The sequence below is a fragment of the Heterodontus francisci genome, chromosome 6 (assembly GCF_036365525.1).
Source record: "Heterodontus francisci isolate sHetFra1 chromosome 6, sHetFra1.hap1, whole genome shotgun sequence".
In the NCBI taxonomy this organism is placed as follows: domain Eukaryota; kingdom Metazoa; phylum Chordata; class Chondrichthyes; order Heterodontiformes; family Heterodontidae; genus Heterodontus; species Heterodontus francisci.
Window position 1 is genome coordinate 47,488,165 of NC_090376.1, and position 17,280 is coordinate 47,505,444.

Consider the following 17,280-nt stretch of genomic DNA (forward strand, 5'->3'; position numbering starts at 1 on the left):
CTGTGCTCACTGAGATGAGCTTGGAGAGCGCACGAAGGGAGATTGGAGAGAAGCGAGGAATCGTAATGTTGCAGAATCTGCAAGTTTGAATATTCTTGAAGGAAATGTGAAACCAGTGTTGAGACTATGTTGGGATGCCCCACCATAACTTTGGTGGGGATCAATGATTCTATTGCGTAGGTTCCACCGAGTGATCTCTGAATTCTGCCCCTTTAAGTAAGAAGAGGAGCTGGAGAAGCCCCTTCCCCATTCCTTCTCCCCCCCCCCCCCCCACCCAAAATAAAAATCACAAAACTCAACAGCACTATTGTTACTGGCTGCTAGTCATACTCAGCCCTCCTGCATTTTCTACCATCCCACCTTGTGGGACTTTCCTACAATACAGCAGGCCCAAACCTGACTCCCCAATAATCAGGGATGCTGCCTCTGGAGGTATGACAGGCGGCAGCAGCTTGCCTTTAGTGTTAAGGCCCAATTTTGGATGAGCCACAGGCTTCTGGTGCATGCTTGGATTTCAACCCCACTATTTCTGCAGGTTATTGGCTGTTAGCTTGCAGTTCTTCAGAAATTTGCCCTTCAGAAAATGGTTTGCTTCATAGTGTTTTTGAATGTTGTATTCTTTCGCCACAACTGCTTACAAATCAAGCATGTGGCCTCTCCATCCATGTGTACAAAAGTGCAAAATGAGTTTCATGGATCATATCAATATTTTGGTAATTTACATAATTGGCAACAATTTTATTCTGGGATACAAATGGCAGTTTGAGAGCACAAGCTTATAATGAAGACTAATTTCAGAGCTTAAAGTTATTCGCTTTTGAAAAAGCTCGGTTTTCTTTTGTAACAAAGGCACTAAAGCTAGTAGTTTTATATCATTAAAATTCCAGCCACCAGGACATTCTCCCCCTCCCATCCCATCTTTCAGCAGTTCCCCTTTATTGGCCAGATACAGTTGAGCAAAAATAACATGGCGCCTTAGCACTCTCTGGGAGGAGATATTGGAGAAATAAAAATAAATAAATTGCATGATGTAATAGTTTTTGTATTTTAATACCTTCTCTTTTGGAATATAAACATTTCATAACTTGGACTTGCTGTAGGTCAATTTCGTAGGTGACATATGTAGAGCCACCATGACCATTTAAATGTAATTTTGAGTGAGGTATTTAGGTGTCAGTTTTCAGATGTTCATCTGTACGTTATCCATTATTCTGCATTTAGTTTTGTGCAAGTAGACTTAACACTGATCTAAAAAACTACATATTTTCCTTTTCAGGGATTCACTGGTCGGGCTGTCAGTGCTCCAGACTTGGTAAGATAAACTTGAATTTGAGATTTATTGATAACTAAGGATATGGAATGGACTTGTTTTCCCTTTTTAAAGCAGGGAAAACTGCTTTATTCAGACACTGTTTTATAATTTCCCCTGTTGTGTCTCACCTGATATAGTCTAGTGTGTAGAAAACCAGAAGGTTTCAGGTGTGATATCAATTCTGTGGTGACTAGCTGGTCCCAACTGGGGCAGCGGTTGGAATGCTATAATTGGCCTGGACAAGAGAGGGTCAAAATGAGTGTAGTCCCTACTCCTGATGATTATTTAGCTCCTCTACCCCAGCTTGGAAAATTAAACATAGGGCCAGGCATGGGTGTGATGGGAACCAATATTAACTAGATTGTTAAAACAAACCAATTAGGCTCATACTTAATGATTGGTCTCTTGGGTAAGATACTGGAACACTTCTGCTATTTGGGATACTGTATCTCAGCAAGGACTTGAGGTCTCCTGGGGATGTGGAGGGAGAAAAATTGACAAAAAAAAAAGTCTCCTGCTTTGGAAAAAAGTTTTGAACTGTTGCTCTTGTGGATTAGCAGGTAAATACACTGTATGGCATAGTACACCACGATCATTTGTTTGTTCATTGGTATCATCATCTTCCCAGAAGGTTGACTGCCATGGATCTCTACCTCTATCTGTCCTATGCTACCCTTACACATTCCGCTTACACATTCTTACTCTGAGACTACTTTACAGAGGGAGTAAACAGCAAAACATAATTCCTGTGCTATTCTTCTTCTTTTGGGCCTCCTTATCTCGAGAGACAATGGATACGCGCCTGGAGGTGGTCAGTGGTTTGTGAAGCAGCGCCTGGAGTGGCTATAAAGGCCAATTCTGGAGTGACAGGCTCTTCCACAGGTGCTGCAGAGAAATTTGTTTGTTGGGGCTGTTGCACAGTTGGCTCTTCCCTTGCGCCTCTGTCTTTTTTCCTGCCAACTACTAAGTCTCTTCGACTCGCCACAATTTAGCCCTGTCTTTATGGCTGCCCGCCAGCTCTGGCGAATGCTGGCAACTGACTCCCACCCTTGACTCAAATGAGTGGAAATATACATTGCCCTCAGCATCCATCGACTTGGAGTGAATGGGGTAAATTTATACTTTCAATTGTTTTCTAGCAATCCTTGGTGGAAGTACATGTATATGGATGCTGAGGAAATAGCTCATTTGGCATTTGCCACCTAAACTGTTTAGGGAGTTTGACAAAATCTGAGAATACTCTTTAAAAATAATTGGTGATACATACATGGCCTTTATTTACCACTTTGTATTTTTCTGTGTATGACCTATGTCCCCAATGGGTTTCAGCTATGACCATATTTGTTGGAAAATTTCATATTTGTTGGACTATAAACTATCATCATGCTGATTTCACATTTTTATTTAAAAATTGATGTTTCTTTAAATTACTTGCAGATATGTTGAATGATAAAGTAGCTTTTTGTTTTAGCTTTCAAATCTGGCAAAATACTTGTCACTTTAACAGGGTGACCATATCCTTTTAAACCTGCTCTATATTTTAAAAATATTTTTTCTTACAAACTCATTTCTCTCTGTACAGTACTGCTGTAGTAATTATTAAAATAACCAAGGGCACCATTATTTGTCTTTGTGAATAGCTGACTCAAGAAAATGCATGTTATTCAGGGAGGTAATAAGTAACTTTTTTGAAAAAAAGGAAGCCAAAAGTTCACATGTACACTGTTCTGGGTCTAGTGAGTTGCTTATTGACCTGTTTAAATGGAGCAGCAAAGTGTTTCTCAAGTTTGAAACTGAGACTGCATGAAGGGACTGGTCAGTTGTAGTAAATGCATTCATGTGAATATAGGACTGAGTGCCTGTAGCAGCTGAACAACTTGTAAAGTGAATACTAGTGAAGCAAACTATCCTTCTGAGTAATTTGATTGTCACAGTATATTGAAGTGACTGAAAGCCTCAAAATGATGGAGCGTAAACAATCTGTCTGTCAGAATGGTTGTTTCTGTCCTGTAAATGCTATCTAATATACTGACTTTTGTTATGTTTAAAGTTTGCATAGTATACTGTATTTAAACTGGTTGATTGTGTTGTAATATTGAGAATTTTGTGTACTGCCCTCTCTGTTGGGAGGTGTAAATAAAAAGTTTCAACTTGGCTGCTCCCAGCAAAGACCTCCTGTAGTTTTACTTTGTGAATACACAACAGAAACACGACGATGAAAAGATGGGATTGATTCTTTTTTACATTTCATTCGAGAGATTACAGTCTGAAGAACATTCTGACACACTTTTTGGAACTTCCAATGTGGATTTTGAGGAAGTTTGAGCGATTTGAAAGATTGCTTCATGTGTCTGCAATTAGTGTTCAGCTATTTTCAGGCAGGATAGAGAGGGCGATTTTAAAAAAAGGAGGGGGTATAGCATTATTGGTTAAACAATCAATTGCAGCTGTGAGGAGGGATGATATGCTAAGTGAATCATCAAATGAGGCCATAAGAGGTAGAACAACAAATATGTAGGCAAATTTCTGCGTGCAAAAACAATAGGGCAATAATAACTACCTTTATATCAACTGGGATACAAACAGTGTGAAGGGCACAGAAGACACAAAACTCTTGAACTGCATTCAAGAGAACTATTTTAGCCCGCACGTAACAAGCCCAATGAGAGGAGGCGCAATTCTAGATTTAGTCTTGGGAAATGAAGCTGGGCAAGTACTTTTAGTGACCATAATACAATTAGGTTTGGCATTATTATGGAAAAGGATAAAAACAGAAGAGGAGTAAAAGTTCTAAATTGGGGGAAGGCAAATTTTATGTTGAGGTGATCTGACGAAAGTGGACTGGAAACAGCTACTTGAAGAAAAATCAGTGGCAAACAAGTGGGAGGCATTTGAAAGCGAGATTTTACAGGCACAGTGTAGCCATGTTCCCACAAAGAAAAAGGGTGGTACTGCCAAATCTAGAGCCCCCTGGTTATCTGTAAGCATACAGGATAAGATAAAGCAGAAAAAAAAACTTATGACAGTCACAAAAAACTTCAAACTTTAGAAAGCCTAGAGGAGTTAAGAAAGTGCAGAATGTAAAAATGGAAATTAGGAAAGCAAAGCGAGGACATGAAAAAATATTGGCAGGTAAAATCAAGGAAAACCCAAAGATGTTTTATCAGTACAGTAAGAGCAAGAAGTTAACCAAGGAAAGGGTAGGCCCTATCAGTAACTTATGCGTGGATGCAGATGATGTGGGCAGGGTTCTTAATGAGTACTTCCTCTTCTCAAAGGAGAGAGATGATGCAGACATTGTAGTTAAAGAGGAGGAATGTGAAATATTAGATACGGTAAGCATAACAAGAGAGGAAGTACTAGAGGGTTTGATATCCTTGAAAGTGGATAAATCACCTGGGCTGGATGGATTGTATCCTAGGCTGTTAAAGGAAGCCAGGAAGAAAATAGTGGATTCTCTGAGGATCATCTTCAAATCCTCACTAGATGCAGGCGGGTATCAGAGGATTGGAGGTCTGCGAATGTTGTAGCATTGTTTAACAAGTGTGCGACGGATAGGCCAAATAATTATAGGCTAGTCAGTCTGACCTCAGTGGTGGGCAAATTATTAGAATCAATTCTGAAATAGGATATACTGTCACTTGGGCATGGAATAATCAGGGATAGTCAGCATGGATTTGTTACGGGACTGTCATGTTTTGCTAACTTAATTGAATTTTTTGAGGAAATATCAAGGAGGATTGATGAGGGTAGTGCAGTGGATGTTGTATACATGGATTTTAGTAAGGCATTTGACAAGGTCCCGATGGCAGACTGGTCAGGAAAGTTTAAAAGCCCATGGGATATAGGGGAATGTGGTGAGTTGGATCCAAAATTGGCTCCGTGACAGGGAACGAAGGGTAATGGTTGGATGTTTTTGCAAATGGAAGGCTGATTCCAATGGCGTTGCACAAGGCTCCGTGTTGGATCCTTTGCTGTTTGTGGTATATATTAATGATTTGAACTTTAAATGTGGGAGGCATGATTGGGAAATTTGCAGATGACACAAAAAGTGACTGTGTAGTTGATCGTGAAGAGTTTAGCTGTAGACTCCAGAATGATATCAATGGTTGAGTGGGCGGAAAAGTGACAAATGGAATTCAATCCATTGAGGTAATGCATTTATGGAGGGCAAACAATGCAAGGGAACACAGTACACGGGAGGATATTGAGAGGGGTAGAGAAAGTGAGAGACCTTGGAGTGCATTTCCACAGTTCTCTGAAAGGGGCAGGACCAGTAGATAGAGTGGTGAAGATAGCATATGGAGTGCTTTCCTTTATTGGCCGAGGTATTGAAAACAAAAGCAGGGTTGTAATGCTGGACCTGTATAAAACGTTGGTTAGGCCACAGCTGGAGTATTGCATACAATTCTGTTCACCACATTATAGGAAGGACATAATCGCTCTGGAGAGAATACAGAGAAGATTTACAAGAATGTAGCCAGGGCTCATATTGCAGCTATGTGGAAAGATTGGATCGGCGAGCGTTGTTTTCCTTATTACAGAGGAGGCTGAGGGGTGACTTAATTGAGGTGTACAAAATTCTGAGGGGCCTAGATAGAGTGGACAGGAAGGAGCTGTTTCCCTAGCGGAGAGCTCAATTACCATGGGGCACAGATTTAAGGTGATTGGTAGAAGGATTAGAGGGGACATGAGGGAAAACTTTTTCATCAAGATGGTGGTGGGTATCTGGAATTCACTGCCCAGATCGGTGGTAGAGGCAGAAACCCCCCAGTCATTTAAAAGGTACCTGCACCTGAAGTTCTGTAATCTGCAAGGCTACGGAGCAGGTGCTGGAAGGTGGGATTAGATGGGGCGGCTAATTTTTTTTTTAGCTGGCGCAGACACGATGGGCTGAATGACCTCTTATTGTGCCTTAACCTTTCTGTGATTCTAAGGAGGACCAAATGATAAAATTAGGGATCAAAAGGCTGAAGTCAAGATAAAGGACCGTGTGCAGCTGACATTTTGCAAAGCTAGGCCAGTGCCTTATGCACAGTTAGAAGCAGTAAGTAAAGCGATGGATTGATTGATTTGAAAGAACAGCGGGTAATTAAAACCACGGGACTCTTGAAAACTCAGTGGCCCGCCGACATCAGAGCGCTCCAAGCTGCGCACATGTACAGCCTATGTCTTGCCAGGACTAAGTGGTGCATGCGTGGGATGACGTCATAATGTATCCGTGCCTGGTCAGTCTTTGCGCATGCGCGGTAAAGCATCATCGGGTATCCAGCAACTTTTGCGGCTGGTGCTCGATCCCTGCTTCTCCCCCTTCCCCCTCCTCCCCACTGGCTGCTCCCCCCCCCCCCCACCCCCCCCAGCTGCTCGCTACAGACCTCGCAGCTCCTCCCTCTTTTCCCCCCCCCCCCACCTTGCTAATTTGTTCCTCTCTTTGCACCACCACACTCACCGGCCGCTTGCTTCCCACTTCGGCACCCTCTCCCCAGCTCGAGGCCGCTCCACTTCTCTCTGCTTGGCTACTCGCTCCTACGTCACCCCGCCACACTTCGTGGCCTGCATTGCTTCTTCAGACGGCCCATGGAGAACGATCAAACGTGGGAGCGAGTGGCATTGCATAATGGTTGCATTTTCAGCAAACGCAGCCTAATTAAAAAGGTGAATGGGCCGCATCCATTGTGGCTTTTCAAAAAGCAAACTGGTCCATTCGAAAGGCATTCAAAAGGGAATTAGACTGTTATCTGAAGAAAAGAATGTGCAGGGTTAGAGGGAGAAGGCGGGTGAATGGTACTAACTAAATTGCTCATTCGGAGGGCTGGTGCAGACACGATGGGACAAATGGCCTCCTTCTGAGCTGTAGCAATTCTGTGATTCTGAAAAGCAAAGCGTCCAGAGAATAAGAACTTAGAACTTTCATAGAATAATACACAACAATTCCTCAGTTCATCCCAGACTTGGCTAATACATTTGCTCCATTGTATCAACCTCAAAGATGGAATAGATTGAGAATGGTCTCTGGAGTATCACAAAGCATTTGAGAAAGTGAAGAAAGTACTGACGAGTGATGCTATTTTGACACTATGATCCAAAGAAAGCATTGGTTTTATCATGCGATGCCTCACCACGGTTTAGGTTTGGTGTTATCTCACATAGTGGAAGATGTGTGGAGAAGCCTGTAGCATATGCTTCACATACTTTTAACAAAATTGGAGCAAAATTACTCAAAAGTTGAGAAAGAGGCATTAGCGATCATATATGGTGTTACAAAGTTCCATAAATAGCTGTACGGTAGAAAGTTCGCTTTGTTTAACTGGCCACCAAGCCCTTACAATCATATTTGGTTCCAAGAATCCCTATCTCTAGCGGTAGCACGGCTTCTGAAATGGGCGCCGATTTTGATGGTTCATCAGTACGATCTTTAAATATTGTAAGTCAGTAGATCAGACAAATGCAGATGTTCTTTCGAGATTTCCTGTGAAGACTGATTCATTTTTATCCCATGGGTTGCCTATAAATTACTCTACATACACAAATGACATGTCAGTGTCTGCCAGAATAATTTCTGAAGAAACCCACAAGGATGTGGTGCTCAGTAAAATTCTCAATTATGTCATGAAAGGCTGGTCTAAAGAGTGTGATGATGAGCAATTGCAGGATTATTTCACATGTAGAAATCTACTAAGTGTAAATCAAGGCTGTCTCCTATGGGGTTTAAGAGTCATTATTCCACCAAGGTTTCGGCAGAGATTGAGAGGAACTTCATCAAGAGCATGCAGGGATAGTCCTTATGAAAGTAGTAGAAAGCTATTTTTGGTATCCAAAGGTAGATAGAGATATTGAAGAGCTGGTGAAAAGTTGTGAAGCATGTCTCCAGAATGAAAAATGATCCAACCAATGTTCCTTTCATTCCATGGTCAAACACAGGAAAACCGTGGGAACGGGTACATTTCGATTTCTTTGAAGTAGAAGGGAAAGAATATTTTGCTTAGGTCAATAATTATAGCTAGTGGTTAAATGTTGAGTCTATGCCCGAAATTACAAGTGCCAAAACTATTGAGGTTTTGAGAAATTGGTATGCAATTTATGGGTTGCTGGAAGTCCGTTATACAGCACAGAAACAGGCCCTTCGGCCCATCTTGTCTGTGCTGTCCATCAAGCACCTATCTATTCTAATTGTATGCTATGGCGTTTCAAGTGCTCATCTAAATACTTCTTAAATGTTGTGAGGGTTCCTGCCTCTACCACCCCTTCAGGTAGTGTGTTCCAGATTCCAACCACCCTCTGGGTGAAAAATCTTTCCTCAAATCCCCTCTAAACTCCTGCCCCTTACCTTAAATTTATGCCCCCTGGTTATTGACCCCTCCGCTAAGGGAAAAAGTTTCTTCCTATCTACCCTATCTATGCCTCTCATAATTTTGTATACCTCAAATCAGGACCCCCTCAGCCTCTCTGCTCTAAGGAAAACAACTCTAGCCCATCCAGTCTCTCTTCACAGCTGAAATACTCCAGCCCAGGCAACGTCCTGGTGAATCTACTCTGCACCCTCTCCAGTGCAATCACATCCTTCCTATAGTGTGGTGCCCAGAACTGTACACAGTACTCCGGCTGTGGCCTAACTAACATTTTATACAGCTCCATCATAACTTCCCTGCTCTTATATTCTATGCCTCGGCTAATAAAGGCAAGTATCCCATATGCCTTCCTAAGGGGAGGCAGTGGCGTACTGGTGTTGTCACTGGACCAGTAACCCAGAGACCCAGGTATTGCTGTGGGGACATGGGTTCGAATCCCACCACGGCAGAAGGTGGAATTTGAATTCCATTAATAAATCTGGAATTTAAAGCTAGTCTAATGTCCATGAAACTATTGTCGATTGTTGTAAAAAAAAAAACCCATCTGGTTCACTAATGTTTTTTAGGGAAGGAAATCTGCTGTCCTTACCTGGTCTGGCCTACATGTGACTCCAGATCCACAGCAATGTGGTTGACTCTTACAGGCCCTCGAAATAGCCTAGCAAGCCACTCAGTTCAAGGGCAATTCGGGATGGGCAATAAATGCCTGCGACGGCCACATCCTATGAAATAATTTTTTAAAAAAACACCTTTATCTACCTGTGCTGCTGCCTTCAGTGATCTACGGACAAGTACACCAAGGTCCTTCTGTACTTCCTAGGGTCCTACTATCCATTGAATATTCCCTTGCTTTATTAGTCCTCCCAAAATGCATCACCCCACACTTCTCAGGATTAAATTCCATTTGCCACTGCTCCGCCCATCTTACCAGCCCATCTATATCGTCCTGTAATCTGAGGCTTTCCTCCTCACTATTTACAACACCACCAATTTTTGTGTCATCTGCAAACTTACTGATTGATCATACCTCCTATATTCATGTCTAACTCATTAATGTACACTACAAACAGCAAGGGTCCCAGCACTGATCCCTGCTGTACACCACTGGTCACAGGCTTCCAATCACAAAAACAACCCTTGACCATCACCCTCTGCCTCCTGCCACTAAGCCAATTTTGGATCCAAATTGCCCTGAATCCCAGGGTTTTTTACCACCTGAACCAATCTCCCATGTGGGACCTTATCAAAAACCTTACTGAAGTCCATGTCTACTACATCAACTGCTTTACCCTCACATACACATGTAGTCACCTCACCTCAAATTTCAATCAGGTTTGATAGACACGATCTCCCCCTGACAAAGCCATGCTGACTATCCCTGATCAATCCCTGCCTCGCCAAGTGGAGATTAATCCTGTCCCTCAGAATTTTTCCACTGATGTTAGACTCACTGGCTTGTAACTACCTGGTTTATCCCTGCTACCTCCTTGAATAATGGTACCACATTTGCTGTCCTCCAGTCCTCTGGTACCTCTCCTGTGGCCAGAGAGGATTTGAAAGTTTGTGTCCGAGCCCCTGCTATCTCCTCCCTTGCCTCACATAGCAGCCTGGGATACATCTCATCTGGGCCTGGTGATTTATCCACCTTTTTAAGCCTGCTAAAACAGCTAATACTACTTCCCTTTCAATGGTAATTTGTTCAAGTATATCACAATCCCCCTCCCTGATCTCTACACCTACATTGTCCCTCTCCATAGTGAACACAGATGAAAAGTAATCATTTAAAACCTCACCTATGTCCTCTGGCTCCACACACAGATTGCCACTCTGGTCCCTAATGGGCCCTATTCTTGCCCTGGTTATCCTCTTGCCCTTAATATACTTATAAGACGACTTGGGATTTTCCCTTACCTTGTCCGCCAGTGTTTTTTCATGTGTTCTCTTCGCTCTTCTAATTTTTTAAGTACTCCCCTACACTTTCTATACTCCTCCAGGGCCTCTGCTGTTTTCAGTGCTTTGAATCTGCCATAAGCCTCTTTTTTCTTCCTTATCCAATCCTCTATATCCCTTGACATCCAGGATCCCTGGACTTGTTGGTCCTACCCTTCACCTTTATGGGAACATGTTGGCCCTGAACTCCTCACTCATTCATTTTTGAATGACTCCCACTGGTCTGATGTAGACTTTCCTACAAGTAGCTACTCCCAGTCCACTTTGGCCAGATCCTGTTTTATCACATTGAAATCGGCCTTCCCCCAATTCAGTACTTTTATTTCCAGTCCCTCTTTGTCCTTTTCCATAACGACAATAACTCTGAAAGATTTAAGGTAATTATTCCCGAAATGCTCACTCACTGATACTTCTACCACTTGTCTGGCTTCATTTCCTAGGATTAGGTCCAGTACTGCCCTTTCTCGTAGGACTCCAGGATGGTATGTTGCCTCCCTGGTGCCAGGGTCAGGGATGTCTCTGAACAGACAGGGGGCATACTGAAGGGGGTGGGTGAACAGCCAGACATTGTGGTACACATCGGTACCAATGACATAGGCAGGAAGAGTGATGAGGTCCTGCAGGGGGAGTTAGGTAGAATGTTAAAAGACAGGACCTCCAGAGTTGTAAGCTCGGGATTACTCCCTGTGCCACGTGCCAGTGAGGCGAGAAACAGGAGGATAGTGCAGCTAAACACGTGGCTGAACAGCTGGTGTAGAAGGGAGGGTTTCAGATATCTGGACCATTGGGATCTCTTTAGGGACAGATGGGACCTGTACAAGAAGGACGGGTTGCATCTAAACTGGAGGGGCACAAATATCCTGGCTGCGAGGTTTGCTAGCGTCACTCGGGAGGGTTTAAACTAGTGTGGCGGGGGGGTGGGAACCAGAGCAGTAGGACAGCAAGTGAAATAAATGAGGGGGAACTAGTAAATAAGGCCAGTAAGACTGAGAGGAAGAGCAGGCAGGGAGATGTTGCGGAGCACAGCGGGACTGGTGGTCTGAAGTGCATTTGTTTCAATGCGAGAAGTATAACAGGTAAGGCAGATGAATTTTAGAGCTTGGATTAGTACTTGGAACTATGATGTTGCTATTACAGAGACTTGGTTGAGGGAAGGACAGGATTGGCAGCTAAATGTTCCAGGATTTAGAAGCTTCAGGCGGGATAGAGGGGGATGTAAAAGGGGTTGGGGTGTTGCATTACTTGAGGAGAATATCACAGCTGTACTGCGGGAGGACACCTCGGAGGGGTCGTGCAGCGAGGCAATATGGGTGGAGCTCAGGAATAGGAAGGGTGCAGTCACGATGTGGGGGTTTACTACAGGCCTCCCAAAAGCCAGCAGGAGGTAGAGGAGCAGATATGTAGACAGATTTTGGGAAGATGTAAAGGTAACAGGGTTGTAGTGGTGGGTGATTTTAACTTCCCCTATATTGACTGGGACTCACTTAGTGCCAGGGGCTTGGATGGGGCAGAATTTGTGAGGAGCATCCAGGAGGGCCTCTTGAAACAATATGTAGATAGTCCAACGAGGGATGGGGCTGTATGGGACCTGGTATTGGGGAATGAGCCCGGCCAGGTGGTCGACGTTTCAGTAGGGGAGCATTTTGGGAACAGTGACCATAATTCCGTAAGTTATCCTTATCCATAAGTACCTTAAAAGAGTAGTCCTCGGGTGAAGGTGCTAAATTGGGGGAAGGCAAATTATAACAATATTAGGCAGGAACTGAAGAATTTAGATTGGGGGCGGCTGTTTGAGGGTAAATCAACATCTGACATGTGGGAGTCTTTCAAATATCAGTTGATTAGAATCCAGGACCAGCATGTTCCTGTGAGGAAGAAGGATAAGTTTGGCAAGTTTCGGGAACCTTGGATATCGCGGGATATTGTGAGTCTAGTCAAAAAGAAAAAGGAAGCATTCGTAAGGGCTGGAAGGCTAGGAACAGATGAATCCCTTGAGGAATATAAAGACAGTAGGAAGGAACTTAAGCAAGGAGTCAGGAGGGCTAAAAGGGGTCATGAAAAGTCATTGGCAAACAGGATTAAGGAAAATCCCGAGGCTTTTTATACGTATATAAAGAGCAAGAGGGAAACTAGGGAAAGGGTTGGCCCACTCAAGGACAGAGAAGGGAATCTACGTGTGGAGCCAGAGGAAATGGGCGAGGTACTAAATGAGTACTTTGCATCAGTATTCACCAAAGAGAAAGACTTGGTGGATGATGAGCCTAGGGAAGGGAGTGTAGATAGTCTCAGTCATCTCATTATCAAAAAAGAGGTGTTGGGTGTCTTGCAAAGCATTCAGGTCGATAAATCCCCAGGGCCTGATGGGATCTACCCCAGAATACTGAGGGAGGCAAGGGAAGAAATTGCTGGGGCCTTGATAGAAATCTTTGCATCCTCATTGGCTACAGGTGAGGTCCCAGAGGACAGGAGAATAGCCAATGTTGTTCCTTTGTTTAAGAAGGGTAGCAAGGATAATCCAGGAAATTATAGGCCGGTGAGCCTTACATCAGTGGTAGGGAAATTATTAGAGAGGATTCTTCGGGACAGGATTTACTCCCATTTGGAAACAAACAAACTTATTAGTGAGAGGCAGCATGGCTTTGTGAAGGGGAGGTTGTGTCTCACTAATTTGATTGAGTTTTTTGAGGAAGTGACGAAGATGATTGATGAAGAAAGGGCAGTGGATGTTGTCTATATGGACTTCAGTAAAGCCTTTGACAAGGTCCCTCATGGCAGACTGGTGCAAAAAGTGAAGTCACGCGGGATCAGAGATGAGCTGGCAAGATGGATACAGAACTGGCTCTGTCATAGAAGACAGAGGGTAGCAGTGTAAGGGTGCTTTTCTGAATGGAGGGATGTGACTAGTGGTGTTCCGCAGGGATCAGTGCTGGGACCTTTGCTGTTTGTAGTATATATAAATGATTTGGAGGAAAATGTAGCTGTTCTGATTAGTAAGTTTGCGGACGACACAAAGGTTGGTGGAGTTGCGGATAGTGTTGAGGATTGTCAGAGGATACAGCAGGATATAGATTGGTTGGAGACTTGAGCGGAGAAATAGCAGATGGAGTTTAATCCGGATAAATGTGAGGTAATGCATTTTGGCAGGTGGGAAGTATACAGTAAATGGCAGAACCCTTAGGAGTATTGACAGGCAGAGAGATCTGGGCGTACAGGTCCACAGGTCACTGAAAGTGGCAACGCAGGTGGATAAGGTAGTCAAGAAGGCATACGGCATGTTTGCCTTCATCGGTCGGGGCATAGAGTATAAGAATTGGCAAGTCATGCTGCAGCTGTGCAGAACTTTACTTAGGCCACACTTAGAATATTGCGTGCAATTCTCGTCACCACACTACCAGAAGGACGTGGAGGCTTTGGAGAGGGTACAGAGGAGGTTTATCAGGATATTGCCTGGTCTGGAGGGCATTAGCTATGAGGAGAGGTTGGATAAACTCGGATTGTTTTCACTGGAACGATGGAGGTGGAGGGGCGACATGATAGAGGTTTACAAAGTTATGAGCGGCATGGACAGAGTGGATAGTCAGAAGCTTTTTCCCAGGGTGGAAGAGTCAGTTACCAGGGGACATAGGTTTAAGGTGAGAGGGGCAAAGTTTAGAGGGGATGTGCGAGGCAAGTTCTTTACACAGAGGGTGGTGAGTGCCTGGAACTTTCTGCCGGGGGAGGTGGTGGAAGCAGATACAATAGCGATGTTTAAGAGGCATCTTGACAAATACATGAATAGGAAGGGAATAGTGGGATACGGTCCCCAGAAGTGCAGAAGGTTTTAGTTTAGGCAGGCATCAAGATTGGCGCAGGCTTGGAGGGCCGAATGGCCTGTTCCTGTGTTGTACTGTTCTTTGTTCTTTGACTTTCTACGTACTGGCTCAAAACGCTCTCCTGTATGCACTTGAAGAATTCCGCCCCCTTTTAAGCTTTTTGCACTCAGACTATCCCAGTCGATATTGGGGAAGTTGAAATCCCCTACTATTATTACCCTATTATTTTTACACCTCTGAGATTTGCCTACGTATCTGTTCCTCTATCTCTCCCTGACTGTGTTTGGAGGCCTGTAGTACACTTCCAGCCAAGTGATTGTTCCCTTTTTGTTTTTAAGTTCCACCCACATGGCCTCATTTGAGGAACCTTCTAAGATATCATCCCTCCTTACTGCAGTAATGCCACCTCCTCTTTTACACTCTCCCCTGTCATGCCTGAAGATTCTGCCAGTCTTGCCCTTCCCTCAACCATGTCTCTGTGATCGCAATAATATCATAATCACATGTGTTAATCAACACCCTCAATTCATCTGCCTTACCTGTAAGACTCCTTGCGTTAAAATTGATGCAATCCAGACTTGCATTATTCGCTTGTGCGTTAACAGGTCTATATTTGCTCTGCCTTCCAGACTGACTCACTTTCTCTTCTATATTTGACTGTGCATCACCCCCTACTGTACCTCCACTCTGTATCCCATCCCCCTGCCAAGTTAGTTTAATCTCCCCCCAGCAGCACTAGCAAACCTCCCAGCAAGGATGTTGGTCCCGTTCGGGTTCATGTGCAACCCATCCAACTTGAACAGGTCCCACCTTTGCCAGAAACAGACCCAGTGATGCAGGAAACTCAAGCTCTCCCTCCTGCGCCATCTCCTCAGCCACGCATTCATCTCCTGTATCCTGCTATTCCTATACTCGCTAGCACGTGGCACCGGGAATAATCCAGAGATTACAGCCTTTGAGGTCCTACTTTTTAATCTGCTACCTAGCTCCCTGAATTATTCCTCTTTCTACCTATGTCGTTGGTACCAATGTGTACCACGACCTCTGACTCTTCACCCTCCCCATTCAGAATGTCGTGCAGCCGCTCTGCGACATCCTTGACCCTAGCACCAGGGAGGCAACATACCATCCTGGAATCTCATTTGCAGCCACAGAAACGCCCGTCTGTTCCCCTTACAATTGAATCCTTTATCACTAAAGCCCTGCCACTCCTTTTCCTCTCCTCCTGTGCAGCAGAGTCATCCATGGTGACATGAACTTGGCTCTTGCTGCTTTCCCCTGAGCCATCTCCCCCAACAATATCCAAAGTGGTATATCTGTTAGAGAGGGGTTGGTCATAGGGCTGCACTACCTGCCTTCCTCTTCTCTGCCTGGTGGTCACCTATTCCCTTCCTTCCTTTGCAGCATTTGCCTGCGGTGTGACCACCTTGCTAAACGTGCTATCCTCGACGATCTCAGCATCGCGGATGCTCTACAGTGAATCCATCCGCAGCTCCAGCTCCATAATGCAGGTAGCTAGTAACTGCAGATGGATACACTTGCTGCTCACATGGTCGTCGGGGACACTGGAAGCGTCCCTGATTTCCCACATAGGGCAGGTGGAGTATATTGTGGGTGCGAGCACTCCCTTTAATTAAAAAATACTAATTATGCTAGGGGCCTCGTTCTATTCCAAACACTACCCACTACAATCTAAAGTCCTCAATAAATTACACTAATTAAAGTAACACACTTTAGTAGTACTAACCTTATCACTTATATGGTAGGTTTTAAGGTTTTTAAAAAAAAAACTTTCCCTGATTTTTTTTAAAGCTATTTACAGGCACTAACAGCTGTTACTCACCAACCAATCACCTTGCAGTTTCCTGTGATGTCACTGACTTTTTTTTTTCAAAACTCCGGCACAACTGGACTGCTCTCCGTTCCGCTCCTGGAAGGTAAGTATTGGTGTCAGATAATGGTCCAGAGTTTATGTCAGCAGAGTTTGAAATATTTGAGTAAGAATGGAGTCGAACATACTCTAATACCATCATATTACCCAGCATCGAATGGTGCAGAATAAAAGTGTATAAAATTGTGAAGAGGTCTTTGCAGAAGTATTTGCTAGGTGACAAGCTAGGTTGTAACTTCCATGTTTCTCTTCGACACAGGCTAGAAAATTTCTGTTCTCTGCGACAGGTTGGTCACCTTCCGAGTTAGTGTTTAAACACGCTCCTAGGACAAGGTTTAGTTTGCTTAAGCCTGACGTCAATAGAGAAAAGCAAGACAGAGTGAAGATGAGTCATGATACTCAAAGCATGAAACTTGGAGAGTTCGGTGCTGGTCAGAAGGTCATGGTGAAAAGCCACTGAGGTGATGAGGAGAAATATGTGTTTAGAGTTGTAAAAAGACTAAGTGTGTTCACATATCTAGTGTGGGTTGGTGAGAGACTCTGTCAGTGTTGTGTAGATTATTTGCTTAAAAGAGCAAATCTGATGTGGGGAGAGCATGAGAAACCTCCTATAATCCAAGATCCCACAGTCCCAAGAGAAAGTCAGAATGGAAGTGAGAGTCACAAAGAAACTGAACATTTGCTGGTATCGCAGAATCCACCAGTAGAGGAAAGTGAGTCAGGGTCTTTGATCAATTTCACAGTCCCAACTATTAAGTGGAGTTGGCAGTCAAAGTTGAGGGTTGACACAGTCTGAGACTTTGGGAGAGCAGAGTCAAGCTAATGGAAATGGAAGAATAAGCCCAGACAGAAAGAAAAAGAAAGAAGCCAGATAGGTTAATTGAAAGTTTGTAGGACAGAAGAAGAAATAAATTGTTCTTTTCACTACTTTTTGTCAAATGATATTTGTTAAAGACATACTCATGT

General features: G+C 43.8%; 1 protein-coding gene across 10 annotated transcripts in view; it reads left to right on the forward strand.

Annotated features, from left to right (window-relative positions):
• LOC137371289 (spermatogenesis-associated protein 13-like) overlaps positions 1-17,280 on the forward strand; it is a 413,876-nt gene that overhangs the window by 25,226 nt on the left and 371,370 nt on the right. For all 10 annotated transcript variants that reach the window (XM_068033612.1, XM_068033614.1, XM_068033620.1 and 7 more), the window contains one exon: positions 1,277-1,312. In XM_068033612.1, coding sequence (XP_067889713.1) covers positions 1,277-1,312 — 36 coding nt within the window. The remainder of the gene's footprint in view (positions 1-1,276; positions 1,313-17,280) is intronic.